Here is a 15,889-nt window from a genome sequence, read left to right on the forward strand (position 1 = left end):
TGGCATCTCAGGTCAAGCTACGAAGCAACAAAAGAGCCAAATTGTACACTACAAAACAGAGTAAGCTAAATAAACGCTTTTGGCATTGATTTTGCGAATTTACTACAGCCAAAAACGACGCAAATACAAGAAAACCTGATATTCGTGGAACCCAGAGGACAACCAACCGACCCTCAACAAATCAAATACGGAATGACCGCCTCGTGTCAGGCCGTTCAAGGTTGCAAAAAGGAAACGGCGGGCAGGTTTGAAAACGCACTGACTTATTTACCTTGCCCCTGGAATGAGGAAGAAAGTATGGCACATTATCATGCTGCTCACTTCATAGGTCTTGTTGATGGGGAAATCTGGTTCAGGCAAGACGAGTATGAGAAGTATCATATTTGCAAACTTTATCGCTCGAGATACTCGCAGGCTTGGTCCTACAAGTATGTGTAAATATAGTTTAACCGACTGTTCGTATTAGTGGACGTAGAACACACTCACCTACGACTGCTAGGTGGATTGGTTCTAAATTTATGGGATTGCGGGGGGTAAATCTGTCAAATACTTATCTATTTTCCATAGTCAAGATGGATTCATGGAAAGCTATTTCGTCAACCAAAGAGAAACAATATTCAGAAATGTTGAGGTCTTAATCTATGTTTTCGATATTGAAAGCAGGGAAATATCAAAAGATTTGGCGTACTACCGTTCGTGCTTGGATGCCGTGAATCAAAATTCCCCCGGCGCGAAAATCTTTTGCCTCATTCATAAGACAGACCTAGTCAGTGAAGAAAAAAAAGATGAAGTATGTCTCCACAATGTTGTTATTTTTAGTCTGACTGTTTGGTTGTACTCTTTCAACGGCGTACGATTGTGACGCTAGATCATGCTCTCAAGATAAACAGTGCCATATTCACCTTTTCGTTTATCCTACCGTTCAGAAAGTTCTAGGTCAACCCTTCTATATTGTTTGGAGCAGCAAATTTAGTAAGCTTATACATAAGCCTTATGTGAGGGTCGTTCAAACTTTTTTGAAAACATAATCAATCTTTGTCACGTATATTAACTGTTTGATATGCAGTTGAATGCAATTGCAGGGGATAAAGGATACATCGAATAAACTCTCTCATTGAGATATCTTACTGATTGTTTGAGTTTTTAAAGTAACGACTGCTTTAAAAGTAATTAACGACTCACTTAAAAACTCGGAAATAGCACTTTGATCCCATAAAGGTTTTTTGTGGGGATCCTCTGGCAATCAAAAAATTACAACCCCATGGATTTCAGTGGTTTCCAACTAGTGCCAGCCCATGGTGGAAACCACTTACAGATTCTACATTTTGAGCCTTCCGTTTTGTAAATTGCCATTCAGCGATTAGACTATTCTAAATGATTATCCGTCAGTTTTCGCTGTGTAGCTTTTATTTCTTAAAAGATAAACTTTACTTCTCCTCCCATTGACACATAAAATAGGTATTTCAAGTCAGAAGGCAAAATATCGAAGCAGTTACGAAACCATTCACTTGTTCATGCTTCGCTACGTCAATATGGGATGAAACATTATTTAAAGCTTGGTCTAAAATTGTTTATGAACTTATTCCAAATATCAAAATGTTGGAAGGTAGTTTAAAGCAACTTTGTGAAGTACTGGAAGCTGATGAAGTGATTCTATTCGAAAGAGCAACATTTTTGGAAATTGCTTGTCATTCTAGAGTTCCACATTCTGATGTTCATAGGTAGGAACTATGTGTTTATTCGTCCTAATAACTTCACAATTTAGGTTTGAGAAAATAAGCAACATTGTGAAACAATTCAAATTGTCATGTAGTAAAGTTGGAGCAAATTTCACGAAGATTGAACTGCGCAACCAACACTTTGCTGCGTTTATAGACGTTTTCACATCCAATACATACATTATGGTGGTATGTTCTGATCTATCCATCGGTGAGTGTACGGAGTTTGAAACAGTTCTTAGTTTTTCACTTTTACTACTGGTATTCTCTATGGATAAATGACACTGTTAAAAGGGATAGTACTTATTTAACAGATTGGTATGTGCACCTATCACGAGCCTGAATACAGTTGAGTTTGTACCTCTAATCACTTAGTTTAAAGTTTAAGACAGCTTCGCGCGATTGTTAATTCATGCCGGTCCCAAGCTCGACCAAAGGAAGAGGGTTGGGCATAGGCTCAGCATTTATTATTTATTCATTTATTTAATCACATATATATTGGTACAAAGGGCACCGGATACATATGCGCCACACAAAATAATGAGAATGGGAGAAGGAAGAAGATGCGTATATATAAAAGAAGGAAAAAAAAGAAAAGGAGAAGAGTAGTGATGGGGGGAACTGAATGTACAACCAGAAGAGCTCTCTCAGGATAGTTATAGCCACTCTTTATGAAGAAAGTAGAAGAAGGTTACAGCAGGACCGTCATTGGCTTCTATTCTGAGCCATATCTGATAACGTCTCTAGCCACTGTGTTGCACCATCTCTCGGACCCCAGCCAGGGAGTCGTGAAGGACCAACAGAAGCTAGCCCTTTGCAGCTCTCTTTCATGCCACGACACCATGTCATACACTGACCTCCTCTTCGCTTTTTCCAACCAGTCCCAGAGTCGGCAAATAATGCACGACGTGGAAGTCTCTGGGACGACATTCGTAAAACATGTCCAAGCCACCGAAGTCGGTGTTTCAAGATGGTGACACCAATCGAATTATCGTCTCTGCGCCCGAACACACGATGCCGAACCTCTGCATTACTAACATGGTGTTGCCACTGAATGTCAGCAATCCTTCGGAGACAACGATGATCGAACACAGAGAGACGTCTGACATCCTCAACTCGGAGAGGCCAGGTTTCACAAGCATAGAGCAAAACTGCTCTCACCGACGCGTTGTAGATCCGACCTTTCACAGTCAGACTAACATCACGAAGACGCCAGAGATGGCCCAGATTGGCATAAGCCGCTCTGGCTTTCCTTATACGTGCATCAATCTCATCACTCACGCCACCACCAGCACTTATGTAGCTACCTAGATACACGAACTTCTCAACTACTTCAATCTGCTCACCATCTAGGGTGAGTACAGGATGAGAATCCTGCCAGTCTTGTAGGAGTACCTTGCACTTGGAGGATGCAAAGCACATACCGTACCTGCGGACACTGATTGCCAACTGATTAAGTGCGGATTGCATGCCTTGGGCATTATCGCACAGTAAGACAATATCATCCGCATACTCGAGGTCGAGAAGTCGTTCTCCAGGCAGCAGATCCACACCGCCATTACTTACATCCATCAGAGCTGTTTCCAGAATGTCATCGATAACAAAGTTGAAGAGGATGGTGAGATTGAGAAACCCTGTCCAACCCTACTGCTCGAATGAAACAAGGGAGAAAGGTGGTTGTATGCCCTCACTCTGCCTGAGGTGTTTGTATGTAGGGCCTTTAAGATGTTAATAAACTTGTCAGACACACCCTTCTTCAATAGACAATCTCAGAGAACAGTCCTGTCCAAAGAATCGAAGGCAGCCCTGATATCAAGAAACACTACTATTGTTGGCCTGCGGTAAGTATGACGGTGTTCTAACATTTGGCGGAGGGTGAAGATGTGATCAATGCATCCTCGACCAGAACGAAAACCAGCCTGCTCCTCGCGAGTCAATCGTTCTCGGGTTTTAAACAACTTACGAAGAATGATAGAAGCCAATAGTTTGGACGCAATCGGAAGTAGACTTATCCCCCGATAGTTATTACAGGAACAACGTGAACCCTTTTTAAAGATAGGGACGACTATTGACTCATTCCATGATGTTGGAACACTTTCTTGCTCCCAAACCTTTGCAAACAACACAGTCAATTCCTCAGTCAGAAAGTCACCACCATCTTTAAAAAGAGCTGGAGGTAAGTCATCTGGGCCCGGTGATTTGTGGCGTTTCAAGAGTTGGAGTTCCTTGCGAACTTCCGCCTCGTTTAGTGGATCAGTCGTCACCGGCCATGGGGGGGGAGGACAAACTGGTTGGTGTTGCCGGAGCAGCAGGTCAGTTGAACTGCCCTTCGAGAAATTCCGCCCATCGTCCAAGACGTCGAGAGATGTTAGTGATTGGCATCCCGTCATCCTCGTAGATTGTTTCACTCACACCAGACTTCTTGCTGCCGGTGGCTCGGATGAGTTGGAAGAGCGTCCGGCAGTTACCAGATGCAGCTGCTGCTTCCATCTTATTAGCACGCTCCGACCACCAGGCTTCTCGGTCCTTACGCAAGCTTTGCCCAATTTCATTACGTAACAGCCTTCGTTTGTGGTCATACTCACGGTCACCCGGAGTAGACCGACGGGCTCCGATCAGTTGTAAGGAGCCAGAAGAAACCCAGTCCTTGTAAGCGGGACGTTTCGCGAAGCCGCAAGCGGCTTTACTCGCCATTTTCATGGCGTCGTGAAGATGCAACCAATGCTCATCTATACTTTTCGGTGGGATGGTAGCTAGCCTAGAAGCTAGCTCCGCTCGATACTTACTTGCAACAGAAGTTGCAGCCAGTTTACTAACATCGATCCGTTGGTGGTGGTCAATCCTTCGGCCACTGAAAAGGAAGGTGAGATTGGCGCAGACCAGGGCATGATCAGACTCCAGATAAGTACTCCAAAAGGAGCGGCAGTCTTGTACACAACCACGCCAGCGGTAGCTGATCGCGATGTGATCAATCTGAGTCCAGGCTTGGGATGCAGAAGGAGGACGCCAGGTAGCACACCGGCGATGACTGTGCTGGAAGTTAGAGCTGGCCAGAAACAGGTTGTGGTCTGTGCACAGTTGCAGCAAACGGTCCCCGTTATCTGTCCTGCGACCAACAAGTCCCTATCGGCCACCTAAACGACTCTCTTCTGTGCCTAGACGCCCGACCTGTGCATTCAAGTCTCCGGCTAGTACTACAATATCTGTCGAACGCGCTTTCTGGAGAAGAACTGTTAACTGATGGTAAAACTCATCCTTGATTGCATCCGGGCTGCAATCTGTCGGGGCATAGGCGGAGATGACGAAAAGACACCGTTTCTCACGCCGATTTCTTCTCACTTTGATGGAACTTTCTAATCTAACAGCACATAACTGACTGTTAATGGGGATCCAATCGACTAGTGCTGCCTCAGCTCTAGCGCTTAGTGCGACACCAACGCCAGCAAGACCAGACGAAGATGCCACAGGGTCCCCGGATAAGCGCACGTGAAACAAGCTTTTCGAGGCGACAGATGGAGAACGAATTTGTAGGCTCAGCAACCCTATCCCATAGGGGACAACCTTGCTAAAAAAGGCTAACCAGAACAAACAATTTAAACTCTGCTCTGGGAGTTAAAGGGTCTTCATTTAGAAGAATTATGACGCCTCATGGTGAATGCTGAGATTCTTCGGAGGTCAAGAGGTCGATGTCCCTTCTAACAACCAGAGTAACAATTAATATAGGTACATGGAATGTCCGGACAACGTGGGAGGCCGTGAGGACTAATCGAATAGCTACGGAAATGAGGAGATACAACTTGGAGGTGCCCGGATTAAGTGAAACCCACCGGACCCAAGCTGTACAGAAAAGATTAGATTTGAGAGAGACGCTGTTGTTCTTCAAAACAATGAAGGAGGGGTGGTCACAATGAATGTTATCCAGTGATATGCACCTATTAATTATAGCAACAAAGACGATAAAGATCAGTTTTAAGAGAGGCTGCATGTAGTTGTGAAGAAGTGCCCAGGAAAGAACCTGATCATCCTGATGGGATACCTAAACGCCAAAGTCGGAATGGACAACATCGAGTATGAAGATATCATGGGACGTCATGGACTAGGAGAAGGAAGGCAATGATCGGTAAGGCAAAAGCAGCATCCCTACAATTGAATAACATATGGAAATCAAAACAACTTTCAGCCAACATCGAAGTCAGAATCTTCAATGAGGACGTCAAGACAGTTGTATTGTAGGGAACTGGGACTTGGAGAACTACCACAACCATCATCAAAGAGGTACAAGTATTTCTAAACAGTTTTCTACTCAAGATACTGAATTTCCGTTGACCAGATACCATCAGCTACAGCCTACTGTGGGAGAGAACAAACCAGCTTCCAACTGAAGAGGAAATCAGGAAAAGACGCTGGAGGTGGATAGGACATACATTACGGAAATCACCAAACTGCATCACAAGGCAAGCGCTAACTTTGAATCCTGAAGAGAAACAGAAAATAGGGAGACCAAAGAACACGTTACGCCAAGAAAAGGAAGCAGACATCAAAAGGATGAACAGCAACTGGAAAGGAGAGTTCAGGAGTTGGATGGAGAATGCTGGTGGGTGGCCTATGCTCCTCCACGAGGGGTAACAGGTGTATGTAATCACGTATGGTTGCTAATTTAAGCTGGAACCGTATGCGACATTATTTTCAAGTTTCACGCTTATAAACTTAACAATATGTACCAGTTTATTGTTTGTGAAAGTGAAATATCTCACTCTTCCGTTGAGAAGGTTCACTTTGATAAACGCGGATTCTGTGAATAATTTTGTTTATCTAAGCAGTCATCAGAAAAATTCAGTGGAAGATTAGTAAAAATGGGTTTTGAAGCTTATTCACTTTTCTTTCAGGAATGATGAACATTCTTGTTCAACATCTACCAGCTGTAACAGAATTTTAGCAGCTATGTCCCATATTGTATAGATAGTTGTTAATCTGGACACTTAGTTTAAGATCTTTGTGGAATGATGCCAGTTCTTTACTTCTCAGAATTATGTTGGTTGACGCTATCTTTATTAAACTCTAGTATCTAAAAGCAGATGTACCTTTCGAGTGTATAAAACTCAGTAACCACTTTTGCCAATTGATATTGCAGGTCGTGTACAAAAAACTTGTCTATCATTTCTGATTTTTACAAGCGTTCCTAATTTCATTATAATTACTATTATGATGGTATGAGCGATCGGAGATATGTCTCGTATTGCCCATTAGGTTTCAAATGACTTACTAAATGATTTACATCAATTTTATTTTACGAATGTCGGATATTTCGCAGTTTGTTTTAAATCCATGTCCTTCCGGTTTTTTTCAGCCTCTTCTGCAACTTTGCTGAATATTCGCAATGCACGTAAGCACTTTGAATATTTGGAAAAATTAGAACAACCACATTCGGCAATAGCTCGTTGTGGCTAGACACTTGTTTGGATCTCTTGACAGTTCCTTGTTCCTTTATGAGATAACTTTTTGACTGGAGATTCCAGTATGACTGTATATTGAATTGCTTATTTTTAATTTAAAACATGGTCATCGTAATACGTCAGTTGTTGTACAGTCCTGTTTTACTGCTGTCTAATGAATTGTACATTTTTAAGAAGTTGTGATAGTAAATGAAGTATACATAATCTATTTTACTGATGTCACTGGACGAAATTTTTCTGTTATTGGGCTAAGGATATTATTTTTATCTTTTATATAGTCTCTAATTCTTTACTGTTGTCGAACTTCCATCTTAACATCCAACTTTTGAAATATTCAACAAAATGCCCATCGTTTTTCATCGTACATTTTTTAGTATTATTCATTCAAGTAGATCAGCACGTAAAAACAATTTTGCTTGATTAACACCACCTAAGTAATTGTTTCAAAACAGTTTGTATTCATGCTATGAAAATGCTTAAACAGATTTCCTGACTTTTGATTTTTATGAGCTATTTTTCTAATTATGTTATCACGTGTTATCTTTTTCCAATCCTTATCTTGATTGTAAAAATTTGCATAATTATGTTGATAATTGATTGTATAATTAACTATCATTGTTTTGTTTCCAAGCCCTTACTAGGCAGGTATTAAGCTCATTCGAGGCATCAGCTTACAGGCCAGACCATAGTTGGTACCTTGACGAGGCAATTAGACTTGCCTGTCGTGACGATACAGGAAGGGATGGAGATGAGATAGGCAATCTAGAGTTTGAGAAAGAATTTATACTACCAACTGTAATGGGGTGTGATGCCGGAAAAATGTTTTCGAAAAATAGCTAACATCCTCCATGACACTTCTCACACAACGGAATGAAAGCGCTAACAAATATTTACCCTATAAACACCTTGCCCCACGAATTAATGATGAGGCTTAAAAGGTAGAGTTAACACATTAGGAACTACTCATTGATAGCCCGTCTGTAATTGACTCTTTAACAATTATCCTTTAGGTTCTGTGATCACGCTTCCGGCTAATCAAGTTTACCACTACCCCTGTTTTCTTTCCCAGGTATCTCAAGAAGATATATCGTCCCACATTATGGACTACTGAAAAGTGACATTGCCCTCATTTCTCTTACGGCACTTAAACTCATCGTGTTCAAAATTGATCTTACTTATTTCCAAATCTTTCCTCCTTTTACTAACAACCTTCCTCTTCCACGTGTGACACCAGTGCTCCGGAAATGATATTCTCTTTAAACCACCCTCCAAATCACATATTAGAGGCTTCATAGCTCGGACTCTGTCTCAATTCAGCTATGACTCTAGGATCTAGTGCGACCAATATATACTGTCTTCAAAACGTTAAAAGATGTAACCCTCTAAAAAGGGTCGGTTTTTTTAAGAGTTTGAGCTCCTCCCCGACGGAGCGGACAACTATGTGGGGAGAAGTAGACGCATTAGAAGAAATACAAGTGGGAAATGAATATCGGTAGAGGAAAAAAGACATTTTAAAGAGAATAAACCTTTTTGTTGAAATTAGACATTAACGCCTTTGGATGCCGGCTCACTGGACTAGAGGTTAAGTGTTCGCGCGCAACGCCGAGGGTCATGAGTTCGAACCCCGCGTGAAGGATTGTGAATCTACACTGCTGAGGAGTTTCATGCTATGATGAAACGGCCGTCCAGTGCTTCCAGGTTTTCAACGGTGGTCTAACATTAATCGGTTCGTGATTTCAATGAGTCTTGCGGGAAAAAATTAATTATTCGTAAATTTCAGGACACAGAATTCTCCCAAGGCCTGGAGAAACGTTTAAATGTCCAGTTTCTCCAAATTTGCTTAGGTGCACACTATCCCCAGTTTAATTTCGCCAAAGATTAATCATCCAAGAGACAAGCTTATCGATTTGAAGTATTCAGATGGCATAAACTCTGATATAGTACAGTTTCCAGAACATTTTGAGCAAGCATAAAAGCATCTTCAGGATGTATTTATTTTACTCTAAATGAAAGACAGTCAGGTCCGTATTTCCGCATAGACTGACCATATTGAGTCAAGTAGTTGGGTGTGTTGACGTGAATTTGAAATAACGAAATAGAACTAATCCCAATAAGTCTAGAACTTTAAAAAGACAATCAATAACTCAATTTCGAGGTATGCAGTACGAGATTGAATTGTATTATTATGATAGGTCTAAGCACAACATAAAACGTTTAAATGTACAGTAAGTGTATTGGTTATTCACTTCAGTAGACCACTTTACTTTTGTTATATCTGAACGGAGAATAAATGAATAGTAACTGCCAAGAATTATATACGGACTATCTCTAGATATATTTTTATTAGATAATTAAGTAGCTAGATTATATATATTTCCTTTATCACTAGCTGTCATTTAACCTATTGGCTACTACTAAACGACATGCCATTCTTAATTTATTCCTAATCTGTTCGTCTGTTAATCTGCAGTCCCCTATACCCACAGCCACTTTTGGCTTGATCTTGTATAATTATTATTTTTCATTTTGTGATGTGATGAGGTCTCTGGTCTACTTGTATATAAACCACGTATGTCTGAAGTATACAATTCATACAGCGACTGTTATTTGTGTTCTGGACGGTCTGAATTAGGAGAGTAACTACCATACAGAGTTTCGGAGCTGACTGAAGACTACTCGTGCTAGTCAGTGCATCATTGGTTTAGCACAGACAAGGTCATAGAGGCCGGTATCCTGATGGGTAATTTCGTCACATGATATTTGGTGGGCCATAGGACAACTTTTCTTGGAACTTTCATCAGGCCTGGTGTCTGAAAAAATATATACGGACAGATTGCGTTGCATATCCGATTTTTGCAAACGCGGGTTTTCAGAACATCCGGAAAAGTATGTATTTAGTCACTCTTCTATTACGCTTTCGTCAATACAAATGCAGGCCTTATCATTGGGTCTCAAGCTCTGTAATAGCACCTCCAAATACAGTAGACTTCATACGCAAATACGATCCGAAAATCTATCAAATCAAACTTATGGTCTCGTGACGACATTCCCAAAAGATCTTCAGCATTTTAAATCCACATTATTGGACTGTAGTCATGGATACATTAATATACAGTGTAGTAAGAATAACTTATTAACTAAGAACCATTTGGATCAGCTAATGCTCCTGAAAATAAGGATTTGATTCTAAGTAAAAACCTGACAAACGGGCTGGTGTAGTACTACTTGATCGCCAAGAATATTTGGATAAAATGAGGTTAATCCGGGGGATTGGTATCAAATTTTCCAAAACTAGAGAAGTAGACGAAACACCGCAAATCGAAAAACAGCTAACGGATGTTGTTAAAAATCTTAAGAACAAGGGGATACTAGCCCCAGACTTATATGATCACATACGTCCGATGGGTTTGATCATCCCGCGCTTATATGAATTACCGGAAGTACATAAGCCTGGTTTGCCGTTACGACCTAATTAGGATATGTCGAGTTCACCATACCACCGAATCGCCCAATGGTTGGCTGAAAAATTGGAATCAGTTAGAAAGTATGATATTGATGTTAAGGAAGTTAATAAATCTGGAAAACACATTTCCTCTCTTGACGTTAATTCTTTGCTCACTAGTGTACGTTTAACCGAAACGATATGCTATATATGTGAGTATATTGATTCTAACAACATAGATCTAGGTCTGCCGACTGACCACTTGAAAGAACTATTGTTACGTTGTACCTTCAATGTCCAGTTCAGTTTCAACAGTGAAATATATAGACAAAAGACCCATACTTAGAAAACAAATATGGAATGGCCAGCTGACCAACTTCTACAGTTGGGTTCCTTTAGGCAGAAAGAAAATTCTTATTCCCTCTTTATATAACCGAATACACCGGATATCTATTACGGAGTGCATTGGCGAACTTGCATTCCTCAAGAAAACTGTGACGCAAAATGGCTATCCAGACCACTTCATAGATAAGAATATGAAAAAAAGTGGTAGTTCTCCAAGTCCCAGTTCCGTACAATAGAACTGTCTTGACGTCCTCATTGAAGATTCTGACTTCGATGTTGGCTGAAAGTTGTTTTGATTTCCATATGTTATTCAATTGTAGGGATGCTGCTTTTGCCTTACCGATCATTGCCTTCCTTCTCCTAGTCCATGACGTCCCATGATATCTTCATACTCGATGTTGTCCATTCCGACTTTGGCGTTTAGGTATCCCATCAGGATGATCAGGTTCTTTCCTGGGCACTTCTTCACAACTACATGCAGCCTCTCTTAAAACTGATCTTTATCGTCTTTGTTGCTATAATTAATAGGTGCATATCACTGGATAACATTCATTGTGACCACCCCTCCTTCATTGTTTTGAAGAACAACAGCGTCTCTCTCAAATCTAATCTTTTCTGTACAGCTTGGGTCCGGTGGGTTTCACTTAATCCGGGCACCTCCAAGTTGTATCTCCTCATTTCCGTAGCTATTCGATTAGTCCTCACGGCCTCCCACGTTGTCCGGACATTCCATGTACCTATATTAATTGTTACTCTGGTTGTTAGAAGGGACATCGACCTCTTGACCTCCGAAGAATCTCAGCATTCACCATGAGGCGTCATAATTCTTCTAAATGAAGACCCTTTAACTCCCAGAGCAGAGTTTAAATTGTTTGTTCTGGTTAGCCTTTTTTAGCAAGGTTGTCCCCTATGCTTTATCCCAACCTTCTTCCTTTGGTTGGACTAGTTACCGGCATTAACCCAAGAAGGGCTATAGGCGGAGTTACCGCGATGATTATGATTGACACTTAAGCTGGAAGTTATTGTAATGAGCGCAGACGCTGATCAACTACCGACTATTTTCTCAACTTTGGTACAAAATTTCAGTTAAAAAAAGCAACTATTGATGTTAGATGTGTAACAGAAGTGGGGATAAAAACTTCATTAATAAGAAATATACACAATTATAATTTCTGATTTGTGTAATTTAGTTAGTTGTATTAGCAAATAAGTTTGTAAGACCGAAATCGTTTTCAATATGCGATGTATCCCTTTTCTCACGTATACGAATCCACTTGGGTCGGTGTAGAGGAGGTATATTGTGTATTTGAAATTCATTACGAAAACGTTGACTCAGAGGAACCTAAAACGAAAACAAGGTGTTTACTAGAGCATATAACATGGATTAATGTTACCTAATTCTAAAAGAATAACTATTCCTGTTTTCAGATAACCTGAAATAGAGTGGAAATTTCAATTAAAACCTAGACTACTTTCTAAAAGTAGGAAACGGTGATTGAAAATTACAGTATTCTTTTAAATAAAAGTGCCACCAATAATCTGATATGTGCTAGACATATAGAGAAAATTACTAAATTCTAGATAACTTTGACATGGGTTGGTGAGGAACAGCTTGAAAATTGGAATGACAAAACGCAGTGAGTATCACCACCGCATATCTGGTTTTGTACCACCATGAACAACTTTGAATGTATAGATAAACGGGGCTAATTGGGTATCTTATTGATTGACAATTGGGAACTGCGTTTTAAGACTCACATTTCGAGGAAATTTCTTTTTGTAGATTTGATCATGTTGAATTCCACGCGTTTCCTTTGCAGCTCAATGGATAATTGTTAGGATATTCACAGGAATATCCCAAAAATGATCTCGAACGTAAAGTGGTATGTTTTCAGACTTTCCATATGTTTCATATGTTATTTCCTATTGGTCATTATTTACAGTTGTCCTAACTATGACTTTCACGTGTCGTTTTCCTATTGGTCAACTTTGAGTTGTCCTAATTATAACCTTTACGTGTCCTTTCTTTCCATTGGTTACTGTTCATAGCCATCTTAACTGTATAAATATGCCTTGTCTGTAAATCATTTTCGATCTGCTTCGGACCCCATAAACAATTCTCATTTAACGGCTGTGTTCTGATATATTGGATTTGGGGAAACAGTATTGGGGTCGTACTAGGATATCTGAATTTGGTCAATCGGTAGAAATTCGCTTAGTCCTATCGCAATACGCAATAATTTCGCGATGTTACAATAATATGTCGATATACGTTGATACATCGGGTTGTTATAATTAAGAGGAATGATTAATGAAAGATGATATCAAGTTCCAACGTAATGAAGGTAAAGATAACTTCCATTTGTACTGCGCTAGATTTAGACTGTTATACTGATCGATAGTTTTAATCTGATACCACGAATATTTTCGAAAGCATACATAGTATATATAAATATTATTAGGGAAATAAATATTGAATAATTTAAACCAGGAATTCATGTGAAGCCCACATTTACTCGTGATCTACAGTTTTGAATAGAAACCTTATTAGTATGCATTCAAGATGGTTGGTTAACTTTTGTAGCCTCGTTCGAAATACTAAGAGTAACCAATTCCTTAAGTAATGTAGTTCCATAAACTGTTACGACGAGCAATCTATTTTATTTATTTGAACACGTAAATATTGGTACAAAGGGGCACCAAATACATATGCGCCACACGATAACAATGAGAGTGTGAAGAGATAGAGAATATAAAGGGTGTATAAGAAAAAGGAGAACAATAACGAGCGGAAATTATTGTATGATAGTGAAATAATAATAATGGCAGAAACAGTTCAGTTAGCAAAGGTACAACTAGAAAGAATTCTTTCGGTTCAAGAAGTTAAGTCCATTTTTCATGAAGAAAGTAAAAGAAGGATCGCCACTGGCTTCTGTTGAGTCATATCTAATAACGTCTCTAGCCACTGTGTTGCACCATCTCTAGAAACCCAACCAGAGAGTTGTGAAAGGACCAACAGAAGTTAGTCATGTACATCTTTCTTTCATACCACGACACCATATCATACACTGACCACCTCTCTACATTTTTAACCAGTCCCAGAGTCGGCAAATGATGCACGACGTGGAATCCTCTGGGACGACATTCGTAGGACATGTCCAAACCACAGAAGTCGACGCCTCAAGATAGCGACACTAATCGAATTATTGTCGCTGTGACCGAACACACGATGCCGAACCTCTGCATTACTAACATGGTGTTGCCACTGGATGTTAGCAATCCTTCGGAGACAACGATGATCGAACACAGAGAGTCGTCCAACATCCTCACCTCGGAGAGGCCAGGTTTCACAAGCATAGAGCAAAACTGCTCTCACCGACGCGTTGTAGATCCGACCTTTCACAGTCAGACTAACATCACGAAGACGCCAGAGATGGCCCAGATTGGCATAAGCCGCTCTGGCTTTCCTTATACGTGCATCAATCTCATCACTCACGCCACCACCAGCACTTATGTAGCTACCTAGATACACGAACTTCTCAACTACTTCAATCTGCTCACCATCTAGGGTGAGTACAGGATGAGAATCCTGCCAGTCTTGTAGGAGTACCTTGCACTTGGAGGATGCAAAGCACATACCGTACCTGCGGACACTGATTGCCAACTGATTAAGTGCGGATTGCATGCCTTGGGCATTATCGCACAGTAAGACAATATCATCCGCATACTCGAGGTCGAGAAGTCGTTCTCCAGGCAGCAGATCCACACCGCCATTACTTACATCCATCAGAGCTGTTTCCAGAATGTCATCGATAACAAAGTTGAAGAGGATGGTGAGATTGAGAAACCCTGTCCAACCCTACTGCTCGAATGAAACAAGGGAGAAAGGTGGTTGTATGCCCTCACTCTGCCTGAGGTGTTTGTATGTAGGGCCTTTAAGATGTTAATAAACTTGTCAGACACACCCTTCTTCAATAGACAATCTCAGAGAACAGTCCTGTCCAAAGAATCGAAGGCAGCCCTGATATCAAGAAACACTACGATTGTTGGCCTGCGATAAGTATGACGGTGTTCTAACATTTGGCGGAGGGTGAAGATGTGATCAATGCATCCTCGACCAGAACGAAAACCAGCCTGCTCCTCGCGAGTCAATCGTTCTCGGGTTTTAAACAACCTACGAAGAATGATAGAAGCCAATAGTTTGGACGCAATCGGAAGTAGACTTATCCCCCGATAGTTGTTACAGGAACAACGTGAACCCTTTTTAAAGATAGGGACGACTATCGACTCATCCCATGATGTTGGAACACTTTCTTCCTCCCAAACCTTTGCAAACAATGCAGTCAGTTCCTTAGCCAGAAAGTCACCACCATCTTTAAAAAGAGTCGGAGGTAAGTCATCTGGGCTCGGTGATTCGTAGCGTTTCAAGAGTTGGAGTTCCTTGCGAACTTCCGCCTCGTTTAGTGGATCAGTCGTCACCGGCCATGGGGGGGGAGGACAAACTGGTTGGTGTTGCCGGAGCAGCAGGTCAGTTGAACTGCCCTTCGAGAAATTCCGCCCATCGTCCAAGACGTCGAGAGATGTTAGTGATTGGCATCCCGTCATCCTCGTAGATTGTTTCACTCACACCAGACTTCTTGCTGCCGGTGGCTCGGATGAGTTGGAAGAGCGTCCGGCAGTTACCAGATGCAGCTGCTGCTTCCATCTTATTAGCACGCTCCGACCACCAGGCTTCTCGGTCCTTACGCAAGCTTTGCCCAATTTCATTACGTAACAGCCTTCGTTTGTGGTCAAACTCGTGGTCTCTCGGAGTAGACAAACGAGCTTCAATGAGTTGTACAGAGCCTGAAGAAATTCAGTGCTTATGAGCGGGACGTTTCCTCGAAGCCGCAAGGAACTTCACTCGCGATTTTCATGCAGTCGTGTAATTG

The 15,889-nt window shown here is 41.1% G+C and overlaps 2 protein-coding genes across 2 annotated transcripts in view; one reads left to right on the plus strand and one right to left on the minus strand.

The window, feature by feature from the left end:
- Window positions 1-283: 283 nt before the first annotated feature.
- Smp_152790 (ras-related GTP binding rag A,B/gtr1) lies at window positions 284-7,166 on the plus strand (the record flags this gene model as incomplete). Its single annotated transcript, XM_018794060.1, has 7 exons — window positions 284-295; window positions 329-428; window positions 467-533; window positions 568-790; window positions 1,459-1,721; window positions 1,766-1,929; window positions 7,066-7,166. 7 exons carry the CDS (start codon window positions 284-286, stop codon window positions 7,164-7,166), a joined length of 930 nt encoding a protein of 309 aa, XP_018648510.1.
- Window positions 7,167-12,062: 4,896 nt separating this feature from the next.
- Smp_152800.1 (putative chromosome region maintenance protein 5/exportin) overlaps window positions 12,063-15,889 on the minus strand; it is a gene marked incomplete at its 5' end in the record, with an annotated part of 28,942 nt that continues 25,115 nt past the window's right edge. The window contains one exon of the mRNA XM_018794061.1: window positions 12,063-12,300. Coding sequence (XP_018648511.1) covers window positions 12,145-12,300 — 156 coding nt within the window. The 3' untranslated portion in view covers window positions 12,063-12,144. The remainder of the gene's footprint in view (window positions 12,301-15,889) is intronic.

Source organism: Schistosoma mansoni, chromosome 1, assembly GCF_000237925.1.
Source record: "Schistosoma mansoni strain Puerto Rico chromosome 1, complete genome".
In the NCBI taxonomy this organism is placed as follows: Eukaryota; Metazoa; Platyhelminthes; class Trematoda; order Strigeidida; family Schistosomatidae; genus Schistosoma; species Schistosoma mansoni.